At 40.8% G+C, this 25711-nt stretch overlaps 1 protein-coding gene across 7 annotated transcripts in view; it reads right to left on the reverse strand.

Annotated features, from left to right (window-relative positions):
* The window catches only part of NCAM1 (neural cell adhesion molecule 1), a 150517-nt gene extending 125910 nt beyond the window's left edge, over positions 1-24607 (reverse strand). For all 7 annotated transcript variants that reach the window (XM_076358658.1, XM_076358652.1, XM_076358654.1 and 4 more), the window contains exon 1: positions 24355-24607. In XM_076358658.1, the coding sequence (XP_076214773.1) occupies positions 24355-24406 (52 nt within the window). In that variant the 5' untranslated portion in view covers positions 24407-24607. The remainder of the gene's footprint in view (positions 1-24354) is intronic.
* Positions 24608-25711: the final 1104 nt, after the last annotated feature.

Consider the following 25711-nt stretch of genomic DNA (forward strand, 5'->3'; position numbering starts at 1 on the left):
GAACAGCAAAACCAAGACACTGAAGTATCATACAGGGAGTATTTCAGGAGCAGGAGAGTTCAGGACCAGAAATTTTCTGCAATCTCAATTTGCCTGTGTGTACAAAAGCCTCTTCAACAATCCTCAGTTCACGTGCTAGATACAGTAGTGCAATACTGATGTGGACTAGGACTTCATGTCCAAGGACAAAATTGCTTAAGTTCTGACATAAACTGCAAGTCTTAAAGTTCTGGCAAGTCTTAAACAGAAATGCCTTTCAACTGAAAATATTCTATTTACAGTGTAAATCAGAGGCTGTTCACACTCACAGATTAACAGCCGCTAGAGTAAGGGTACAAAGCAAAGTGTGAGTATCACTCCATCTCAACCACAAGTATGTATGTGGATCATACTCACAGGCCCATGACAAAGCTCTGGCCTCTCCTACATTCAAATTGCTAAATTGGACAAACAATTTAGATTTTGCTCAATATACCATTGTTTTATACAACAGTACATGAGAAATGTAAACAAGAAACTAAAACTGAACAACCCATGTGAGCAGTACTATTCAGCTAAGATCTATCTACCCCTGCTTAAGACTTATACACCATTCCAATTTGAGCTATCTGGGCACAAGGACAAATGCCAACACAAGAACAGACAAAAATACGAACTTGAACCATGGAAGCGTAAATCAATTTAACACCTAGCCCTAACACCTGGGGACAGATTCTTCTGTTTAATGCATATGCACTTAGGCTGCCATAAAATAAGGGGAAAAAATGGTTTCGTGCACAAGTTAGTAGGGTCAGAGAATCTCAACTGTAGGTAGAATTTGTCTGCTAAAGATCTGTAACAGAAAAAGATAAAAATCAAAGCTTGCTAATTGAATATTTGAAACAAAGTCTCCCATTACAACTGAGGACACAATTGGCTCTACAGAAACAAGTGCTGTAGGCGTGATACTCAGCTGATAGGAACTATGCTTAATGCAGCTACACCAAAAGACATCCGTGACTCACCTGACTCTAGGTGCCTTCTAGGTCTTATACCAGTGAAGGCAAACCATAGGTGAGGGCAAGCAGGCTGGTAACTTTGACCTCTAAATAAAGCCCTGCCTACAGGATCGCTTGGAAAGACACTGGACAACATCATGACATTGACATTTATAGGAACGGAGGATTCAACTCCTGACTGCATTTGGTAAACAAACATCCTTTTTAAAAGGACTGCATACTTGCATTCAAAACAAAGCACCACCAGAATTTATGTCTTTTTCAGTGTGTGGAGAAGAATAAAAGAACTACAGTTACAAGAGGAACCTGACAGCAAACATATTTACAACAGTTCTGCCTTCAATCATGGACTGTAACACGCAATGCGGCTGCAGTTATAAATATCCACAGTAACCAAAGATAATTTAAGCTCTGGAGTAGTATGTATGTACTTCATGTCCAATCGAACTTATTCCTAAAATCAGTACTGACTCATAAATGACAGGATATTTGAGTTCTGTTGAGAAGCGTTTTCTTCTCTTGTGGGGAAAACACTAAGCCTTGTTTATTCTTGTTTTGATTGTACTTCCTCAAAAGTTTGTTTCAAAGATTGTCTGTATCAAACAATAAAGTGCAAGCTTTATACCACTAATACACGAATAATTAAATATGTATTTTAATGATTTTTTTCCTTTTGTATCTATTGAAGAAAAAGCCAAAACCAAATGACAATTACCACAGCAAGCAAAAAATCTGTCCAACCACTGAGCTACAAAATAGCACAAGCTAGCAATTGTTTGTGTAAAGAACAATGTATCTTTATACTGTGTAAGCCCATTAAAAAAATGCACTCAGGAGGCCTCTTTCTGAATCAGAACTAATATGCAAGGTGATTTTGTTATCAGACAGTACCTCCTGGGACATCCTAATCCTTTACTTCATCAGAACAGAGATAATGAGCTGCAATTACAGCAATAAACAATTAAAAAAAAATTGGTTAATGACAGGGTAAATACAGTGAGTGATCTGCAGTTTTTGTTGGAATAATTTCTGAGTAAAATCCATCTTCTGTGGGAGGCTGATGAACATACTAAAAACCCAAACCAGATACTTGGCCTTCTCTAATCGTTGCACTAACAAGGAAATGCTTTGCATCACTGAAGTCCCACTTGACTTTTACTTTTAATCACCCGCTCTATTTCCCCTACTCTTCCTAAAATTACTGCAAACTGGTAAAAACAAACTCGCAAAGTTTAGTAACAGATGGTACGAGAAACGTGGTATCTCATATATGCATGAAAGCATGAATTTAGTCAGTTCTGTCATTTAAACAACAAAAACCCTATGAGAACATGACTCACTATGATTCTGAAAAAAAATTATTACTGTTGAAAATATAAATGGGAATGTATTTTTAAGCTTCCTTGAAACCTAATAAATAGTCAGATACAACCATCCAATCCCATATAGAAATCTCCGAATTTAAAGCAGAGAGGCCTTGCAGAGGCATCTAGATAGATTGGAGCATTGGGTAATCATCAATGGCATGAAACTGAACAAGAACAAACGCCAGATTCTGCATCTGGGACAGAGTAACACTGGGCACAAGTATAAATCGGGAGAGGAGTGGCTGGAGAGCAGCCCTGCAGAAAGGGATCTGGGGGTGCTGGTTGGCAGCAGGCTCAATATGAGTCAGCAGCGTGCCCTGGCAGCCGAGAGGGCAAACCGCATCCTGGGGTGCATCAAAGACAGTATGACCAGACGGTCAAAAGAGGCGATTACCCTGCCGTGTTCAGCATCGGTGCGGCCTCACCTCGAGTGCTGTGTGCAGTTCTGGGCCCCACCATTTTAAAAGGCTGCGAAGGTCCTTGAATGCGTCCAGAGGAGGGCAACAAAGCTGGTGAAAGGGCTGGAAGGCATGTCCTGTGAGGAGCGGCTGAGGACTTTGGGCTTGTCTAGTCTGGAGAAAAGGAGGCTGAGGGGCGACCTCCTCGCTCTCTACAGCTTCCCGAGGAGGGGAAGGGGAGAGGGAGGCGCTGATCTCTTCTCCCTGGGATCCCGCGACAGGACGTGCGGGAACGGCTCAAAGCTGCGTCAGGGGAGGTTCAGACTGGACATTAGGAAGCATTTCTTTACCGGGAGGGTGGTCAAACCCTGGAACAGGCTTCCTAGAGAGGTGATCGAAGCCCCAAGCCTGCCAGTGTTTAAGACGCATTTGGACAACGCCCTTAATAACATGCTTTAACTTTTGGTCAGCCCTGAAGTGGTCAGGCAGTTGGACTAGATGATCGTCATAGGTCCCTTCCAACTGAAATGCTCTATTCTGTTCTATGCTTTCAGGGAATAAAGTAACAGTACTTCAAATCCCCATGTAAGGAGATAACCACACAGTGGTCAATAGTCGCCTTCTTAAGTTTCTTCCTACTATTCATGTTTTACATTCCATGTTTACATCCTTTTTCAGAACTCAAGCAGTCTATTTTACTAACTACAGCACCTTAAGACCACCACCAGAATTACTTCCTCACACTACCAGTATGGGGAACATACAAACACAATAGAATAAAAGCAATCCTCAATTAGTATCTAGATATTCCACTACTGTTTTTAAATACAGGATAATTGTTATCTTTGCAACCATTTAAGGGATATGAATCAGGACGTCACACCTCAAGTTTCTGAAAGTTGACAGCCACTGTTACTTTCCATTACACTGCCTATCCATACACCCCAGCATGACAGACATTGTCTTCATCTTATTCAATCTTTTCTCTTTCAGGCACTCATAAGTAACAAAAACTTTTCAATCTCCTGTTGCTGAGTCCAGCTTTCAGCACACATCTGCCACAATTTTTGGATGTATTAGGCAAGTAAGGAGACCATTTAGTGAGAGAGAGTGTTATTTTTTACCAACCCCAAACCTTAACCCAAACCACTGCGATGGTACTTCTATTATCCCCTCCCTCTCTCTGCCAGATGCAATTGCTTCCCCCTTCTTACAAACAGGTAATTAACTGATAGATCCATTATCTTGCTGTTTTTTAAAGCACCTAAATTTGAGTGCAAGAAATAACAATTTTCTGCATAGAGAGACCCCCTTCACATGCACAAATCAGGAGTGAATTACCTAGTTCTCTCCACCCATTCTGGCCTGTCCACTTCATAAAATACCATAGGAAAGTATGTGCATATTCTCTGAAATAACAGACGAAATTAGCTAAATTTTATCTATGCACAAGCAACATCACTCTGATTAGAACTCTTCCCAAAACCTAACTCTCAGCTCTCTCCATCTACACTAGAAGTTTTTCCCCTCTTAAGTACGCTTCCCTGTGAATTAAGCTGGATTTTTTTCCCCCCTTCAAGAAGGACAATTTTTCCCTTCATTCTCACTTATTCATTAGCATTAAAAATCTGCTGCTTTTAAAATGCATCTCTGCTAAAATTCTGACACAGTACTGAAGTTTAAATGATAGAATTTCTAAGCAATTTCCTGCCAAAGGTTTATAACAAGTGTTCTCCCTTGCATCTTCTGCAATACCATAAACTTAATGCTAAACAAAGAAAACAGCAAGGAAAAGCAGTTTGAAGCTAGAACAGTGATCCTGCTGTCTCTCCAAGACATCAAAGCACATGATGCAGCTGTTCATAATGGGCAAGCGCTCAAGGGAACATGTGAGCTTACGCCTGAATTTGATTAATTGGAAATGACATCACGATTTATAACACAATTTTCTAATTCTAAAGCAGTAATCTATAATGAATTAGTCAAGGCTCATATAGGACCTGCTTAGCTTTTAATTGGAAATAACTGCATTGTCATCTTTCCCCTTTTCTGCTTTTTCCATGCGAAAGAGGAAGAAATATAGGAAAGAAGAAAAAAGGAAATGTGACCTCTTATGATAGAAAATGGGAAGAGCAAGTCAGAGCTTCAGAGGTTAAAATTAACACTCAAATGATGAAAATATACTATAAACAAGAATGATAGAGTACAAGTGGTTGATATTGAAGCCTTCCATTAAAATGGAAATGCATTGTAAATGCATGAAGACATGATTTTTCAAATTCATCTATTGTTAACATTCATGCTATACTTTTTTTTTAATTAGAAGGAAAAACCCAAACCAAACAACATTAACTTGAGTTGCCTCCAGAGCTGTAAATTGAAATCTCAAAGTCAAACACATTTCTGATGCAATTCCACATGCCCAGCAATCAGGAGATTCTTGATTCTTGGTACCATCTCCTCCATAGCTACATAATCTTGTGAGCAGTTATTTCATCCCTCGAGGTGCTCCAATGGACCACTCTGCCAAGTTGTGCATTTAAGAAAGTATTCACATCAACTAACACAGCAGCTCAAACTATGAGCCAAGGGTCCCCAGACTTCCCAGACAGTGGAATGGGACAGGTGTATTCAGAGTACTTAGGTTAAGTAACCCATCTGTCTGCTTCCACACTTTAAATTACCTTCTGAAGGCTTTATCACTCTTCCCCGATTCTGCAGTAGAAAAAGCCACTAGCTGACGTAGGCAGGGTAACTAGCTTCAATCATAAACGCTTACTGCTGTTTCTATGCAATCTGTATATTTTGTGGCCTTTAGGAACTTCTGTAATGTCTGATCACAGCCTGAAGACTATAAGGCAGACACCCAGAGGGCACTTACTTGCCACAAGAAACAAATTAATCATGCAGAAATACTCTTATCTGCACTCCATCTATGGCAGACTACACTGTTAACACCAATGATGTTAAACCCAGTGTCAGTTTCTTTTAATTTGCAGAGGATGAGAATTACCTCTGTCATTTACACTTGCTAAAGAAAAAAAAAAAGAAACAAAGCAGTAAACTTCCATGTTGTCACAAAAGTAAATACAATGATGAATGTAACACAAGAATCAAGTCTAAATTTATAGCCACCTTGAAAGAAGCCACAAACAAGTAAAACCAAACCACAGTACAGTACACAGATGTGCCATTACTGTAAATGGGCACACACATTGCCTATTGAGTCACGTGCCATTTATTCAACTGTTCATTTTTTTAAAAAAATAGTAGGCATTTTTAGCCTTTAACAACTCCTCTTTCTTCACGAGATAATGATCTCCAGTACAGAGTTCCTTGCTACTGCACTGTGTCACATTAAAAAAAATGCAAATTGTACTATGAGAATTATGCATAACTCACAGAACTCATTGTACTTCTCAGCCATTCTTATTTTATTCACACTTTTTCAATCTATTTAACACATTCAGGTTGGATTGTTTGGGGACTTTTTATACATGCTATCCATCTCAACAGCAGGACTCAGCTCAACACCATACAAGCTTGCTTCCAATAACAAGGAAGGGCTTAACTGTTCTGTTTTTCTAAGCATGCAAAAAAAGGGGGGGGAAGGACATATGCAAAGCCTGCTTCCAAAATTCTTTCCCTTGCAAATTTATAAGCATAGTATTTTCCATCTGTTTTCAAAGAATGTCAGATAATAAATTACTATTCCACCTTCTGTTCTGGAAAACAGACCTTGTACTCATCGTCCGCTCCCCTCCCCCGCCATGTCTCTACCCACCTCCGTCATCAGTCCTGATTGATTATCCCAACAGAACAAATCAAACAGACCTAGATACGCTTCAGTAAATTTCCCCTTTTTAGGCCGATTTACAATTAGATTTGCGATACGTCCAAAGAACAGCAGGCATCTGGTCCCTATCAGCCTCAGACAACAGACAGAGGCTATTCCCAAGCACTTGTAGCCACACTTGACATGATAAAGTTATTAACAATGCATTTATACAGTCCTATCTAGAATGGTAATATCAAAACTTCAAATTGTTAAACAATATGCAGCAAACAAGATACAGAAATTGTGAAGAAGAGAAAAAAATGGCAGTGCAAAAAACTCGCTAGGAAATATACTGATTATAATTTGGAAGGGTAATATATTTTCACAAATTCTGTAAAATATTTATTTGAATCTCATTCAGGCATACGTTACCAAACAATTGCTCATACCTTTTATATACTGTCTGAAAACACTATGTATGTTGTGGGATTTTTACAGCGTTTACCTACATGCCATTTTAATTCATAGGAAAATCCTTGCATCACTAAAACAAAGCTACACTAAAAATTAAAACTGAACCACTTGGACAAGCATAAGATTCAAAGCCATAACATATCACCAACTGCCTCCTCACAAAGGGTTAAATTCTTAAAGCACATAAATTTATGTAAAAATTAATGGCATCAAGGGGGGGCAGGGGAAAGAGAGACCTTTAAAAAACCCTGCCAATTTCACTGGAAGGAGCCTACACAGATCTCAGTGTGCTATGCCTGGTGAAAGGTAACTATAATTACATATTAGGAGCCAGACTAACAATTGAATCTACAATTTAAAAGGGGAAAAAAAAACCCCAACAAACCCTAAACCAGACAAAGAATATCAGCGCATAAATCAAACTGTTTCATGGTACTTAAAACATAAATGCCTGAAGGCAGACTGCCAACTAAACAAAAATGTATTTCAATTCCCTTATGTGCATCACTGTAGTGTCTTGTCTGATTAAGCCACTGTCCGTGCAAACATCTTGATACAGGTTTTGAAGAGTTACAGCCTTGTCATTTGGGTTTTAAACCTGCCCTTGCCCTGTCTCATGAATAACTTCAAGCAAAGAGCTGACTGGCACTGGAGTACGATCTGAGAACCTGAAAACTGGTTTCAGATGTGAAATTCATTTTTCAGCACTATGGAAAACCCCCATACCAGACAGGAGGACACAAATCCAGCTGTTGGAAAAGTGCATTGACCTATCCCAACAGCACAGCAAGCCCCCAGGGAAACACACAGTTCAGTGGGTACCTGCCGTAAGTTCTACACACAACTCCAAAAAGTACAACTGAAGGATCAGAAGCCTGACGGTATAAACCATTCAACATCTACAATACTGATAAATGGCTAGAGATTTACTATCAGATTTTATACTTCTCTGAGACCCCAGGTTCTCCTGAAAGACTTCATCCCTTCAAATACAGGCCAGACAGAAAGCAGATATTGTCAACGGCAAAATGGGGAGCCTATTTCCCTTGAAGACCACTTACTTGCAAATCACTTGCCAGGAAGACAGAGGAAATACTTAGCCTTTACTTCATGGAGGGAGCAAGACTGGAGATGGATCTGTACATACTCTGTAAGCACAAGAGCAAGAGCTCTTGAGTTCAGACAAAAATCCTAAGAGAAGCTCCATCTCTCTTGTGTGGCACCGGAGTAAAACACCCACCAGTTCCAGATTCGAAGTCAACAGAGGCAGAACTGCAACACTGCTTATAGCTCCCCCTCAGCTTGACGGAAAACAAGATTAGATGAAGAAAATAAGGTACTGTTTGGTAGAACAAAGCCTCATTCAAAATTTATTCTTATATAGCATCCTAAAAATCTCGCCTACTGGTTTGAAACCAAGATCCATATGAGACTCATGCATTTACAATGCCATCAAAGGTAGTATTTGATGGCACAGACAATGCAGAAAAAACGACAAGAGAGATTAAGTTACTGCATGCCCTCCTCAAGCACCAGGTCTACTGAGCTAACTAGCTAATTTTCTACCCTGCCACAACTGTAATCAACAGAACACCTACAGCTGTTGCAGACAAAGTTCTTTGTCCCAGCTATACAGCCTACCAACTGCAAAGGGAAATTTCTTCCCAGCAAGCCAAAAATGGACAACTGTTAACTGAGTCAAAGACTACTCCAAATGTCCTTCTCAGAATAACGTTTTCAAGGATGGCAAGGGAACATACCAGTCTAGCTCCTCTGATTAGGCTGTCATCTTTGTACAGTGCACGTAGAGGTTGGCTCAGCATGATACAGAGGATCTTTGTTGAGAACTCTTTGCGTATCAACTTTACAACTTTCACGGCCATTTCTACCCTTAGTGCTGGAATAAAATATGCTCATGTCATATCCAATGCCCTTCAGCACTATCATGTTGAAATCATTTTGATGCTAACCAAAGCTAGTACTTGTATGATCATAATCCGCCAGAAATACTCTTTCCTTCTCCTTATCAGACCGAGCTTCTGAATGCTGAGATGTTTTGAGACATGATTATGGAAAACCCAGCTGCCCATCAAACACTGCCTATACCAATCCATCAGACCGGTTTCTTGTCTTTAACATCAGCAGAGGATGTTTAAGCAAAGAGGATAAAAAAACTAGGCAAGTATTTCTTCTGATATATCTCCCCAGTTCTAAATATTTAAAAAAATATGCTTATGATTTGCCTATCCCATCCAAAATATCAGTTCATTACACCACTTCAAGAGCACAGGGTCATGAAGGATACCTTATATGTATACACAAGATAAATAGATAAGTATTACTGATCTTCATCATCTTATTTATGCTTCCTATTCCAAAAGTAAAAATATCCCACCATAATTCACAAACAGCGTTTGGTGTTTTTACCAGAGAAAGCAACTTTATCAACAGAACAATAAATTAGTGCCACCTAGTGGAGCTCATAATGTTAACCTGGACCAGAGCTTTCAAATCATACCTGTCTTTTACTGCACTGTCTTTAATTTATGACCTTTATAAACATGTAAATGAAATGAAAGCAGAAACAACTTGATAGATCTTCCCTGCAGCACACATAGCTGATCAAATACATCAGTATAAGAGTCTTCCTCAACTTCTAGAAATCTGCAGAAGCAACAAATGAAGACCAATACGTCTTCAACATAAGCAGAAACTCATCTTTAGAGCTACTGAGCATGCAGCCAATAGCTCTGCAGTTACAACAAATACGGGCCAAAAATTAACAGAAACATTCAGTATAATGGAAAAAAAAATATTGCCTCGATTTATAACTATTTTTCCAGCAGTTTTGAAAATACAAATGCATAGGGAGGTTTAACATAGTGATATCATCGCACCGTATTAAAAAAAAAATTACTATTACTGTGTGATTATGTATTTCTCTGTTTCAACCCCTCTGCAAGGGCACCAAGATCATTTACCTGCTATATGAAAGTAAAAACTATTACCATTAATCCACCCATCTGTGAGTTAATTCAAGCAACATTTACATGAGCATCCCTACTTCTGTTAAGATTTAGGATTGTTGCCATATGCCCAGTAGACTGCGAATTCTAATTCTAATTGTAACACTGCACTTATGTTCAGAATTGGTTTGGAACACGTACAAAGAAATATTGTTATCCCATGTTCATAATGCATGAGGAAAGCAAGGTGACCAACCTTACCCAGTATTCTTGACACAGGACATGAAAGAAATACAATGCAGAAGAAAACACCAAACCGTTCTAGGTCTTTTGCCTTACTTCTCTTAACAGCTGACTCTTAAAAACATTATATAATTTCTAAGGCTAGCTGCACAAACCATCCTATAGTATGCAAGTGCCATGTCCCAAATGAGGAAAAAGTAAATCAGGTGATGTAATGTAGTCTTCCAATGTCTAACATGATATATAAAGCAGCAGCATAATCAAAGCCAGCCCCATTTCACTGGACTTGCTTCCGATTCCTGTAATTGTAAGCAAGACAGGAATTTGGTATTAGATATGCTGTCCACAGCATCCTGTAAGATAACAAGACCAGGTCTCACCTATAAAAATGGAAGGCAATTATAGTGGCATTTGTCTAGCAACCAATGATGAAAGTGCTTTTCTGTCTCAGGACTAACAAACTGAACACAGTCCAAACAGAACGGGAGTACATACCACAATTTAAATCAAAATATCATCATTTGTAGTAATGAAATTCCAGGCGTTTCGATAAGCAAAAAAAAAAAGATTATTTTACTTCCTATTGTTAAAATACCATTTCTGGTTTTTATGCCATTATAAGCAGGAGTACATCTCAAGCCATAATGCAGTGTTAACACACCATCATTTAACAAAAATAGAAGCTATGGGTGAATTAGTTGGCACTGAATTCATCAGCGAGATAAAAAATTATTTACAGAGAAATGCAAAAATAATGGTAATTTCCTTGAGAAGAACCCAGGTAGCCAACCACCCATTCCTTTCTGTTGGTGTAAGCTATGCATTCTTTTCTCATGTCCCCACAGTTTACTCATTTTGCAAAGGTACAGAAGACTACAAACACAGAGCAGAAGCAAGTACTTCAAAACAGTAAGTAAAATGCAGTTACACATGAAATAGTAAGATATGGTCAAGATGCTGAATGATACCACACCACCTCAAAGTTACAACAGGAGGTTAATTCTTGTTAAGGCTTCCACATATCTAAGGAGTGAATTATACATCCTGTATATAACAGATTATATTTTCTTCCTGAAACACTTGTTTATGGGCTACCATTTTAGCAAAATACACGTTAATTTTACAATTATGTCCAACATTCAGATGTTCCAATAAGAACACTGATTCCCAAAGAGCTTGCATTTACAATGCTATCATTTAGCGCAAATGTGGAAATATTTTTAAATTTACATCAAATATGTAAATACAGATACTTTAAAACGCTTCCGGATCTGATGCAATGTCAGGCAGAGATATTTTTAGTTCTAATCCATTTAAAGTGCTAAATTCCAAGGGAATCAGCAGCATTGCTTTCACTCACCACTTCAACTAAATTCTTCCGGTCCCACTACTTACTGCAATCTTCAAGAAAAAGGAGATAAGATAAAACCATTCACCTGATAAGACAGTATCTTTATCCTTTATTTTTTAATACTTGCAGGTACTTCTGTATGTCCCAATTAATAATAAATCACAACTGCATTTGCACACAAAAGACACTGCAGAAATACATAAACAATGCAGTGCCTTAACACACAAAATAAGTTAGTGTGGGATTTGCTATTTTTATCTCATCTTATTTGCATGTACCAATTTAGGTTCATGAGAAACAACTACTAGGAATACACAAAAGCTTCTGAACATGGCACTAATCATTCTCTAGACCTGACACAGTGACTACAGCTAGTTACAAAGCCACAAGAAAACAGAATCTTAAATTCATGGATAACTGCAACAAAAACAGTCAACGACTTAGTACACATTTGGTTTGTGATTTCATTTAAATCTAGATCCATTCTCATAAAACAACTATTCTCCATATACAGACAGTTTCTTTTAACCAAGATAAGTTTGGAAATCAGAATACACTAGGATTTTCATCTATAGATAATTGGTATACTAAATCTTTTCTTTGGGGATTAACATTTTCAAAAGGTAGACAGTAACTAAAACAGAGAGGTTATCAGAAACTTAAGTGTACATATTAAAAAGAAAGTGACTGCTTTCATTTATTGCTATTATGATAACAGTACAGCATTAGGAGTCTTCTCATTTACCACTAGTTATTATTTTAGTAATAAAATGATGCAAGTGCAAAAATGACAAGCTTGTGTCTAACAAGTTTATTTCTACTATTGTTGTATAAGCAAACACAAACCATTGTTACTGATAAAAAGAGAAATATTGAAGTGTGTTTGCCCTGTGACTATGCACAGAGTACAGGAAAAATACAAGGTAAACATACTTCAGATATTGTTTCAACAGCTTTTGCTCCAAGTACAAAGGGCATCTTTTTAACCTGAATATTCAATGTCTATTTAGCAAAATAATGGAAACATAACTGCTTCAGAAAATGTATATTTAAAAAGAGTCCAATTAACTTGCAGTGTATTGAAGTGTTTTATCTTCTGGCAGAGAGACTGAGTAAAAGAATAAATCAGACTGGTATGAGTTTGTTTAATGCATTACTTGATGATGTTCAGATTTGCTGATGGTAAGTGAAGAGGAGGATTTTCGTTCTTACAACAGAACAGAACGTAAGCGTGAAATACTACGAAATGTTGACAGACTAATCATTTTAAATACTAGCAGTACTACCATTTAAAAGAGCTGAGAGCGACTAGCAAGGAAAAGGTCACTGTATACATAAATTTCCTATACTTTTTCCTAACCACCCACAGCAAATCATTATCGGAAACAGCAGGTCAAATGAATTTTAGTGTGAGCAGTAAGGCAGGTCCTATGTGCAAAAAAAATGCTCCCTCATAAGGCCACTTTTTTCCCCTTTCAATTAAATCCCTATTTTTTTCAGCAGGTATAAGAAAGATTACCACAACTCATTTCAACTCACAGGAATGCCCACTTATTTGAAAAGCACAGTCTTTGGCCAGTCTGCAGATTTACATTCATCTTTACTCAAGTAATCACTCTGAACCTTCCACAGTAATCATGTTGACAGGGTGCCCACTTGACATGATCCCTCAGTACAGTATCTCAGAACAGGCGAGACAGGTTCCTTCCTGGCTATTAGGTATGACTACCACTGATGTGGATGACTATCACACATGCCTAAGTGCAGGATTTACCTCCTAATGACTGATACTACGTAAAAGCAAATTGAACAAGAGCACGACCATAAAAAAAACCCAACACACTTCTTTGCTAGGAATAAAAGCATCCTACCAACCGAAATACCCATTTTCAAGTACCTAGACAAAGTAACTTTTATTCTATTAAACAGAAACATTTCACAGTATAGCTTTAATCTAGAGCTAACATTCATGCTAGCTTGAAGCGGAAAATTACAGTCTTCTCCTAGATACAAGCACAAGCATACACTGCAGCACAAAATACTCTAAATTTGCTTGTACAAATGAAGTATTTTATGAAACACTCATTTTACAGAGAAGTGGAGAAGAATGATAGAGCAGACTGGCCAAAGCCCATCCACAAAAAAAACCAATGGCAGAGCTAGGAAGTGAATCTGTATTAAATTAAATCTCTGCTCCATATGCCATTCCTCTTCTTACAGGCCAATGAGTTCTCTTAAGCAAAACTTAGCTTAAAGACCAAAGCTGAAAAAATTCTGCAGCCTATCAGCTTTTAAACTGTAGATACAAAATCCCTACAATAAGAAACAAGCAATCGCTACTGAACTGAGAGATAAACTATGTTCTTTCTTTTTCTTGTAGACGTATCCACCTGCAGAAAGACAAAAGCTAGAACAGAAAAAATGCTAGTGAGCTGAAGATAGCCAGAGAAGCTTTACAGATGTGAAACAAGGTATATATCTAGCTACAGTCCAATCATGACAGAAGGGACAGAGAAATGACCGCCCAGAATTCTAGTGATGACAACAGGGAGAGAAAAGCTAAATAGGATTCATACCTCTTCACAGTATTCATTAAGATTTTCACCTATGATGGCTTTCTTAGTATGTTAGCTCTTGCAGACTAAGTGTCCATAATAAATACATATACACATTTTACTCTTAATAGTATTCCAGTATGCCTTGTTTTTTTCTAACAAATACCAACCACTAGGGAGTATATAATAAATGCTAAACGCCTTCAAGTTGCGTCCCACAGATCATGAAGAGATTAAACTCCAAAAGGATTTAAGGGACTATGGAGTAATTTTGTATGTCTGTTTACAACCCCTAAAAGCATGTTATACTTCTAAGGGATTATCTTTTGAAAACACTAGAACTGAAATATAGTTACAGTAGTCTGTTCTTTCAAATTTTACAGGCTTATAATTTAATAAGTTACTTGGACAAGCAGCTGTTGATTATATTTTTCTAAAATGGTATACACAAGTGTCTGATGACTGTTTCTCTCAGTATTAACATATTCAAAAACACAAAAGGAAGTTATTGAAAAATGATAATTAGCCAATACTGTGAGCATGCATTTTGCATACTAGATCCTGAACTGCACAAAACGAATGTTTTAAGCACATTGATAAGTGTTATTTATACCCACAGCTAGAGAGTAAGTTTTAAAAAGGGTTATTTATAGGGGCTTTCAAAGTACACACAGGAGTGCACTGTGTAAGGGCATTGTTTTATCATAACAATGCCACAGCTTGCACAACAATTCAACAACTAAATATTAAGGCAGCTATCATTAAAATGCATCACAGATGGAAATATAACATCAACATTAGTTGTATATATTATTTGCTACTACACTTAACCTCTAAACACTGGAAGTACAATGTGCTTTACATAAACGTATGAAGAAAATAAACGTGCAAAATAATGGAAAGTGTACTGCATGGATGGTTTCGTTGTTTTTTCCTTCTGACTGTAGATGCGGTAACCGCAACAACATACAGGCAAAGCTTTGATACATTATGAAAATCTTTCCATTTCTACCCTAAAATATACACACTTGCATACATACATCATAAACCCAACCATTCTCACTAAAATACAAAAAAAACTGTGAAAGTTTGTCAGAAGAATGCTCTTCCTGTCTTCTTGCATTAACAGCGTTACCAAAGTTACACAAAAATTCCTCATGTTCACAACAAAAAAAACCACGCTCTGTTCAGCTAAGAAGATATTTTGTATTACAGATGGCAACAATAAAAACACCAAAAGCTCTGTTCTATGATTAATTTCTGGGAAGACTTTTTAAAGTTAAAATCAACCTTACCCCAGCCAGAACATCAACCTCAAGATTTTTCTGCTGTCTTTAGTTCACAGGATAACTGTTTCTACAATTCCTACTGGTTTACATTACTTCACTGGGAAGCTTGTGAATTTCACATTAGAAGGAAACTATCAGATACTTTTCTAGCAGAACAAAAATGAACTTATTTCAATGAAGGCAAATATGCCCAAGTAGTTGATAATGGAAGGATAAGCAAAAGAAAAAAAGATACCAAGGACTTCAGCAAACAGACCTCAGTATTATTGATTAAACACAAATATACAATAACATCTTTGGATTTGTGAAGTACTGTGATTATATTAGCTGTCCGAGCTGCAGTTTGTCCCTGAACAGACGTCTACTTCTCCATTGCCTTCAGCTGAAACTGAAACAATGTCACCACAGGAATAGATTAGGTTTCACCTGTACTTAAAACAGAAGCTGTTGATAATGCTACTCATAGCCACCACAATCACCGACTCAATTTGCAGGCCAATACTCTTACTGTGCCACAGCTCCTTTCAAAATGAAATTCCCACCACAGTGTACTATAGATGTACACACACATATATCTTTTGTCTGTACATCTTCTCATTTAGGATACCAAGCAAAACAGTTTGAGAGCTATCACTCATCGAAACACGTCTACCATTCCCTAAAGTTCATGTTTCAAAATCTCAGAACAAAGTTTTTAGGTCTTTTTGAGACTGTCAGACACCTTCCTTGCTTATACAAGGATGTCTAACATAAAAGCAACAGAAAAGCTCACCTTTCCTGAATTTGCAGCCAGAACAGAAAGAGTACAGACCAAGGTAGCACAACTCGTTAACATGTCAACCCCACATTGCTCCAAAGTTAAGTTACATAGTTACACAGTTAAGTAACATAAAACCACATTACCAGAGGAATGATGCAGGCCTAAGAAATCTTGTTGTTCCAGAACTTACGCAGCCTGAAAATTTCGCCAATATTTACATCTTCCATGTGTTTTCCAAAGGTATCAAGGCCTAGAGTTTTGGCCACTGTATTCATAAAAGGCAAACACTAAACATTTCATCAATGTTTTATTTTAAATCCTAATTGCCTGATAATCCACAGAGTATTTGTACATTTAATTGAGAGTATCTTGCATCCTGTAGATTACATCATACAATGATGAGTCACTCCCCTTTTAACCCTACCCCCAGTGTTCAGACTCCTTACAAGCCAGGACTGCTCCACGTGAAATGCGATGACCAAATGGGACTGTTCGTCCACAAAACACTGCGCTAATTCTCCTGCATTCAGTCCTTCCACTTGAATGGAATAAAAACCCTTTTGAGAACAACAATTCCAATTCCTCCCCCTTTTTTTCTCAGGCACACTATGGGACTCCTCAGTGCATGCACAATGCAAATAAGGCAAACTTCCTTTGAAAGAGTGATTAATATGCAAAGACAGCCTGCTTTTTAGTGGGATGTGAAGAACCACCAACAAGCATTTCCAAATTCTGATGTTTCTTCAATTATTTCCAGTGTTTATTTTAAACATAAGATTATGCAATAATACCACACATTAAGACCAATTTGCCAATATTGTGTAAACACCACCAAATTGGCTGTTCATCTTTTGTATCATATTTAAATGCAGCCTTGAATATCCTAGATATGAAGGCACTGAAAAAAATAGGATTTAAATTTTTGAATCCTTAATGTACATCAAACTTCATGTTAAAAAGACTGCATTTAAAACCCACTCTAAATAACTTTCTTTTTTTTTTAAGAAATGGTTAGGTGTTTTTAAATAAAACAAGAAAGTTTACAATATTACAAACTAATTTCAGTGACAACTAACTTCTGTATGAATATATTGCAGTTCAAGGAACATTTAAAGTATTTTTTTATATAGTTGCTTTTGGGACAAGAGATACAACACACGAAACATTCGGTAAAGCCCATTCAGACTTGGAGACACAGATTTTCTATTTCCATTGTATAAAATTTTCATCACTGTTTTTCATCATTTATCAGCTGGTCAACTACACTTTCTACGTACAAGTCAGCAGGACTCTCCTATGGAAAGGACCTTCCATTTCAAGTGCCGGTATACCATACTCTGCCCAAAATGAGCTCAAAATTTAGTCTGAATATCTTAACTGACTCATTTCTTATTCTAAACCTTTATTTCACACACTTCACAACCTTTTCACAAGGTTTAAACACTCCCTTTCATGTCTTTGGAAAGGTATTTCAAGTTAACCAACATAAACCAGTAACCAATAATTAACATTCTCGTTTATCTTAAAGATTTCAAGGTTGATACCCATCACTAATATAAACAAAAAATTAAAAAGTAAATTAAATATTTAAAGAAGTGTCTAGTATAACTATTTTTATAGCAGTAGCTGTACTAAAAGTCACAGAATCGTTGAGGTTGGAAGGGACCTCTGGAGATCATCTAGTCCAACAGGGGGAAGCAGCTACAGCAGGTTACCCAGGAGTCTGTCCAAATGGGTTTTGAATGCCTCCATGGATGGAGGCTCTATAATCTCTCTGGGCAACCTGTTGCAGGATTCAACTACCACCCTCACAATAAAATACAAATTAAAAAAAAAAAAAAAAAGGTTTTGTTCTGTTTTCTTATGTTCAGACAGTATTTCCTGTATTCCAATTTGTGCCCGTTGTCTCCTGTCCTGTCACAGGGCATCAGTGAGGAAAGCCTGGTTTCCTTCTTCATTCCTTCCCCCATCAGGCATTTATCCACATTGATTAAGATCCCCTCAAGTCTTCTCTTTCCCAGGCTAAACAGTCTCAGCCTTCTCAGCCTCTCCTCATACAAAAGATGCTCCAGTCCCTTCACCATCTTTGTGGCCCTTCACTGGACTCGCTGCAGTAAGTCCATATAATTTTTTGTACTGGGGAGCACAGAATTGCACACAGCACTCCAAATGTGGCCTCACCAGTACTGAGTAGATGGATTTTAAGAAAATTAACCTGTCTTGCATACTTCTAAAATCAGTAAATTGTGAAGAGTACCTATCCTGATTTACAAAGACCCAACTATAGCAGTCTTAAAAAAACAAAAATATTTTTTATGCAAGGCATTGAGACTGATGATTCTGGAACACTTGAAACAGTCAAGAGTTTCTTTATATGCATTCTGTCCTGGCAAACAATAACCTGATAAGGTGATTGATAGTTGTTTTAACTCAAAATCAATCAAATGGTCTCTTCATTCTAAGAAATTAACCATTTCAATGGATTTCCAAATTATTTTCCACATCATTCTACCAAGTTTGTACTAAATCAGGCAACTCCCAGTTTTCACAACACACCCTGCAGACCTCTCTGTCTTGTCATAAGATCTAGGATGCAAATAGCTAAAGGATCAACTACGACATGTATCGCATTACTGTCTCTAGCCTAAACTTAATTTTCTTGCATCAGATTTACAGATATAGGGCTTTGACCCTGCCATTACAATTTGCTAGCAGAAATAGTTGTAGGATCAGTTTCTGCCATTCCCTGTTTTTAGGTCCCTCTGCGACCCGGCTTTAAGCCAACTGATGCCAAGTTTACTACTGACTTCTGTGGACAGTCAGAGCCTTACAGACCTTTAGTACCTTAGTTATCTGGACAGGGAAGAAACACAGAACCTGCACTGTAGAAAAAGTGAACAATTATAGACTTGAGCTGAAAATCTCTCCCCCTTATTTTTAAACCTGAGGTCTAACTTTGAACATACAGTAAAAAGTTGAGACATACTAAACTTCAGGCGCAAGCATCTTATTTTCTTCAAACGTAACATGGCTCTCTTGTTTCTGCTGCAAATACGCAGGTCTAAATGATTACTAGGTACCCATTCTAATTATTCACTTTTTAAGTGCGATGGCATAAGAATTTGGATAACTCATCCAGCTACTAAGCACAGTACTATGTGAATATACCCCACAGCTGCTTCTTCAGAGGATGACTCTGGTATCTTAAAGCAGTTTGCTCTTGCTTAGCAGGATAAACCTTCCATTGTTAGCTATTCCCCAAAACTCAGCTTTTCCATCAGCAGCTGTCTAAAGATCTGAAGTTATCAGGACTAAGGCTACTGATGTTCTATGTTTGTCCAAACCACAGTTTTGCTAAAGTACTTGTAATACATATACTGCTTCTGATAAAAAAAAAAGCAACCTCAGATGCCAAAGCCATTAACAAGGTCCAAAAAATGCTATGACGGAAGCTGTCACGCAGCCTTGGTCATTTTCAAATACGTCATCATCTACCCTGTACACCTCAACATGTTTTGGCACAAACTTTTCTTTCATTTATCCTTGGAAGGTCTAGAGGCCTTTGAGTCACTGTATGGATAGCAATTATCTGCCTTCTCATCATCATCTTCGACAGACATAGTGGAAGCTATTGGACTTGAACTGTAAGTGAAAAAATTATTTTAATTTGAAGTTTATCCTTGATTTATATCTATTCCACTTTCCTTAGGCACCCATATTGTAAACAAAAAAACACAGAAAAATCTCATTCCAGTACTTAGTAGAGACTGCCTCAGACACTTATAAATGCAATGTATCAGAAGGGCCTGAAAGCCTGCCATTTGGCTCTCACAGTAACTTCAAAAGGCAAGGTTCCTAATGAGCAGCTGCAGTGGGGAAGCTGCATTTCAACACCATGAACTGAAAGGGCATAATGGCACTACCGCCAAACCCACCTCATTTACATCCCTTTGCATCAGCAAGGGCTTTAAACGATGGTAATGTGTTTTCCTAAACAAAAGAAGCCAGAGCCAGCATAGATCTGACCTTCAGATTTGCTTCTGTGATTTTTATGTCTCAAAGTCTATTTGCCTGGTGGCTCTTTTTTTCCCCTCCAGGACTTGAGTGTTGTGATGAAAACCCGACACATCAAGTCCTATGAAAACATGCGCAAAGGACACCATTCAGGAAAGTGGAGATGCCTGGGAGCGGTAGTTCCCTTTACAGACACACCCTCAGCCAAGTTACTCCCAGACATTCTCCCTGTTATAGAAAGCTATTGTAGGAAGACAAACAACACAATTTTGTTTCCTGATTGTTTTCAAACGTTTATATTTACAATTGAGTTGCTTTACTTATTTTATCTCACATTTTAGATCTCTGTTAGGGTATAGAACTGTGAAAACAACAAAGACACCATCTTTTCACTGCACCTGAAAAATACTGTAAAGGCCCCTACTTGAATTTTTCTGATAGTTCCCTGCATAAAAGCTATGATACACACTTCCAAAGAAGACAGCTTATCCCAGCCTGCTTACACAGGCATTTTGAGAAGTTCATAATATCTGTCTTACTATTTGCAAGTTGTGAGTTAGAGTACAACAGAATTGTTATTGACAGATCAAATCATACTGAAATATACTGCCCTGCAAAATCAATGCTTCAAAAACCGCACAATAAAAGCAACAAAAAACCTAAATTGTGCATCCTCTATATAAACAGTATCACCAGGTGTGTTAAATAATGAGTAAAAATGCAGGATGGCCTTTTAAATGAGAAAATAAAAAGTGCTTTTGTCTCTTACTAAAGTTATTTTTCTGTTCCTTGCAGACTGATGGTAGCAGATGCAGTATCCCCTCCTCCTCCCCCATCAATTGGTTCTGCTTTCCTGCCAGCCAGTCAAGGCAAAACCATGGCATTACCAAAAAAACCCAAGCCACCCCAAAACAAACCAACCAACCCACCCCCAAAAAACCCATGCCATTCTCTATCAACAAGAAACCGATCACTTACACCCAACAGCAGAAAAGTCTATCGTTAAAATATGTTTCTGGAGATGAGCCAAGAAAAGTGAAGGCACTTTCAGTCTGGAGAGCAGCCACAATCTTTAACACTTAAAAACTGGGTATTCATTAAATTACTATTATATGAAATGTCCTAAAAAAACCCCAACCCAACAAACAAAAAACACCCACCCCAAAAAAATCCAACAGTCAATCAGGACTTTTCAAGTTCATACATCAAGAGGATAAAGTTTATACAAAATATGCTCTTTCATTTAAGAAACCATAATTCTCAGGATGTAAATGAAAGGAGATGAGCCATCTGCTGTGTCTATAAATCAGCTTCTAAATTATAAGAGAATGTTTTAGTTTAATAGTAGATTAAATAAATCATCACTATCACAGGCCACGGGAATACATACAAAATGTGGAATTATTCTAAAAGATATAAAGGCATGCTTTTGTTCTGAACCTACCACATAACTGTCGCTCAGACAACAATCTCTTCAGGGATTCTTCACTAATAAGCATCTATCTCTTGCCTCCTCTTACATTTAAGCTACTGCAAAGCTGTAGTTAGGGTTTCTTTATTAGCATCATCGTAGCTGCTCCCCCTCTTTCACTGACATCTCCTTCAACATCATAGCTTCCAAAGCCCAAAGCAATAGCCTTTCTCCCCCCACCACAGACTGTGGTGAGGTCAGCTGAGAAAAAAAGAATGTACAGGCTTTAGCACACCAAAGCATCCTTTAGCATGGAAAGCCTAACTGATGTGCTGGGTGCTGCTTTTACCACAAACAGCGCTGCTCCTTTGTTCTATCTTTTTAATATTTTATTTGGGTTTTGTGTTCTCCATTTTATGCTGATTTAACAGTCCAGTTCCAGCCGTGCAGCTCCCTAGGCACTCTACGCATTCATAATTATTATTATTGGAGAAACACATATTTGAGTGGGGCAACAGATGATACGCAGATAATTTTTCTTTGCTTACTCCCATCTACTTCCCCTGAAAAAAATGCTTTATTCTCCCCTCCCACAGCTGAGAAAGCCTGTGTGAATGTGTCAGAGGGGCGATAGCTACGGAATCACAGATAGTAGTCTGGCATCTTATAATGGTTGAGATCAAGAATGTATGCAGAGATGGTGATTAGAGGGCGTGGCTGAGCCAGATGCAGAGCTGGCTATGGGGAAGAACTGTGCTGGAAATGGAAAGACAACCCCCCCTTACGTGTTATATATACACTCTAATAAGCAGTAATTTTTTTTTTTTAATTGTAATAAAAAGAAGCTATATAGTAGTGATACGGGAGAGCTGTGTATCATTAAGAAAGGGTGTTGTGCTGATGTTAAACAGGTGGCTTGATTTGGCAACAGACTTGAGCACACTGGTGGCAATGGTCCGCCATGACAGGAGCTGGAATTGAGCCACAAGAAGATAGCAATTGTTACTATGTTAGTAGACAGAGCTACAGCAGAAGTAATTGCTTAAGGAGATAAGGAATCATCAGTATGGGAATGAGACAGCGAGGAGTTATGGTAGTTAAGGACAGCACAGAAGCGACGAGTGAAAAGCAGCTGTGCAGTGAGGTCTGTTATAGCAATGAGATGGGAATGAGAAGTGCACTGGGGTACATTGCAAGGACACAGAAACGCGTACAGGAGCTACCCCGAGGGAGCAGCGATCTGGACAGAGAGCGAGCTTTACTGAGATAACAACAGCAGCGACTGGGAAGTAGTTACGAAATGATGAGCTGAGAAAGGGCTGCAAGAAGTAAAGGCAATGACAGTTTTGAGGTAAAGACAGCAGGTACAATCAGTGTGGGTGCTTTAGGCCACGATGCTTGCAAAGAAGGGTGGGGAAGTGGCTGACGAGCTATAGGACAGGACAGGGAGGAAACACTGACGTAGCCAAGAGCGGGCACAGAAGGCTCTGGGGAACACTTACTAGTGAGCGTGGATAAGGACAGCGCAGAGCAAGGGGTTTGGGGCGACGAGGCTCGCTGAAGGATGGCAACAGGAGCGCGGCACGTCGGGGCGGACCACGGCCTCGCTGGCGGAGGGGCGGTGTCAGCACAGGCGTGGCCGTAACCGCACCCAACCAACCTGTCGTCTCCCGGGGCGAAGGGCCCGGGCCGGCGAGGCAGGCAGCCGGGGCACCGGGCCGTTACGGACGTTGGCGACCCAAGCAGTTAACGGCCGCTCCCGCTCGGGGCCGCCCGCTCCCGATTGGCCGCGGCCGCCGCCGACCCCTCCCGCCCACCCCCCGCGAGCAGGGGCGCTCGCGCCCGTCTGCCGCTCCCTCAACGGCAGCGGCGCGCGGCCCGCTCCCGGCTGCCGCGCACCCGCCCCGCGCCCGGCCCCGCACCCCCGGCCGGGAGCCCCTCCGCCCCCCTCCCGCAGCGCCCCGTCTCTCGTCCCCACCGCTGCCAGCCGTCCTGCTCCCCTCCGCTTTTTTTTTTTTTTTATATTTTTTACAGCTGCTCTAACCCCCGCCTTTAATTACAACGGCATCTCCTCCCTCCCCGCCCTCGCTGCAGTTTCTGCCCCGCACATGCACCGCTTGCAAGAAGGAGGGCGGACAAGCGAGGGGGGGGGGGGCGGACACCGCTGCGTAGCGCAGTAGCATCCTCAATATTCACAATGAAGCCGACGCGACAACGAAAAGCCACCGCCTCCTCAACACGGCGACACCATTAACACAGCGCACGTAGCATCCTCTCTGCTTCGCTCGCCTCCTCTTTCCCCATCTCCATTGTCTGGGATTCACAGCACACCGAAAGCCCAGCCCGGAGGAGGTGGGCTCCCGCGGGGGGAGCGATTCCTCCTGTCGCACCCGCGGACAGCAGCACCAGAGCGCGGAAAAAGCTGCTCGCTCACACCCTTCTCACCTACCCCCCCCCTTCGCTTTCTCCTGTCAAATTCGTACAGCCCGAGCCATCTTTCCCCTCCGGCTCCCACGACAACGAACAATGTGCACGAACCAGCCACCCCGCCGCGCACACTGGGCGCGGCTGGGAGGGGGGGGACCCCGCCATAGGCTGTCTCCCCCCCACCCCCACCCCAAGCCCGGCGGCGGCGCAGGGCAGGGCAGCGGCGGCGGGGTCCGCCCGACCCCATTGTTCGCCCCACCAGGTCCCGGCACCACCCCGCCCCAGCCCCGGGCAGCGCCCCACCGCTCCGACCCCAGGCGTACCTGCGGCTCCAAGCAAAAACAACGTCCAGGGCAGCACGGTGGCTAGCAGCATCGCAGCCGGCTGGGGGAGAGGGAGCCGCTCGTGAAATAGCCTTTTCCTGCAGTTCGGAAGAAACGCAGCTCGCTTCCTTTATATTTTTTTCTTCCTTTTTTTCCCCCGCGTCTTCCTTCGCCGCTCCTCCCCGCTGCCGGCCGCGCTCCGGCTCCGTTACCGCGCGTACTCCCCGCACCGCCTTCTGCCGGCTGCGCCCCGGCCGCGTCCCGGCGCCGCCGCGCTGACTGACAGGCGGCCTCAGCACCGCGGCCCGGATCCCTGCGCTGCCGGCCTGGCGCGGCGGCTGGCACCGCCGTGTTCTTCCACCCGCGCCCGCCTCAAATAGTACAGCGCAGCCCGCGCGGAGGGGGACCGGAGGCGCCGAGGGGCGCTCCCGGCCGCCTGCGAAACGCGGCGCGGATCGCGGAGCCGGCTCGGCGGCGGTCCGGGGACGGCCCCGTGTCCGGTGCCCAGCCCGCGGAGGAGCAGCGCTGAGACTCGGGGCGGGCCGGCGGCAGCCCCCTCGGGGGTAGCTTATCGCCAAAAATGAAATTATCGAACTAACCGGCGTGCGGGAATTTGGGGAGGGAATTCCTTGCCGGTTTGGCCGGCGCGTGCCCAAAGGCGTGCCTGCGGGAAGGCAGGTGGGAAGCGAAGAGAGCAAGAAGACCGTTTTACCAATCCCCTACACTTCGGGTGGGCTTTTGTTCCATTTTTGCATGAGGGGGGCAGAGCTTGCTCAGAAGTCACAAAGCACGTTTAGCAGGAGTCCCAGAGCCAGGAGTTTTTACAGGCGCCATTTTGCCATAGCTAAGACTTGTGGCAAAAGCCAGGGAGGAACCGTGGGTGAAGAGATGCTCCGTGGAGACCCAGCTCTGAAGGAAGGAGGTTGCCCACCTTTTGAACCATTTCTGCCGGGCCTCCCTTCACACAGCTCCACACTGCCCCTCCAGTCACCCCCAACTCACACAGACAGTACATCAAAGCTGGTGTGATGAGTTACATGTTTGTTTGTGTGTATATACAGAATATCTTGTCATGCAACTGGTCATCTACACTAACACCCGCAGCAGCAACTCTTCTTCCCTCAAGATCTGAGAGGTGGTGGGCACTCAGCCACAGTACCAAAGATAATGTGGATTCAGTACTAGCTGTGCAGAAAAAAAGGTAATGGTGAAAAGTCAGTTTTGAACTAGATTTACACATTACAATCAACAAAGCCTGTCTTCTTCAGATTATCACGTCTTAACAGTGCTCCTCCAGCACCTTCCCAAACTACAGGAATTGCTAAGAGCCCTCATTACTTGAGCATAGTATTTACTT

This window comes from Aptenodytes patagonicus, chromosome 23 (assembly GCF_965638725.1).
Source record: "Aptenodytes patagonicus chromosome 23, bAptPat1.pri.cur, whole genome shotgun sequence".
Taxonomy (NCBI): Eukaryota; Metazoa; Chordata; class Aves; order Sphenisciformes; family Spheniscidae; genus Aptenodytes; species Aptenodytes patagonicus.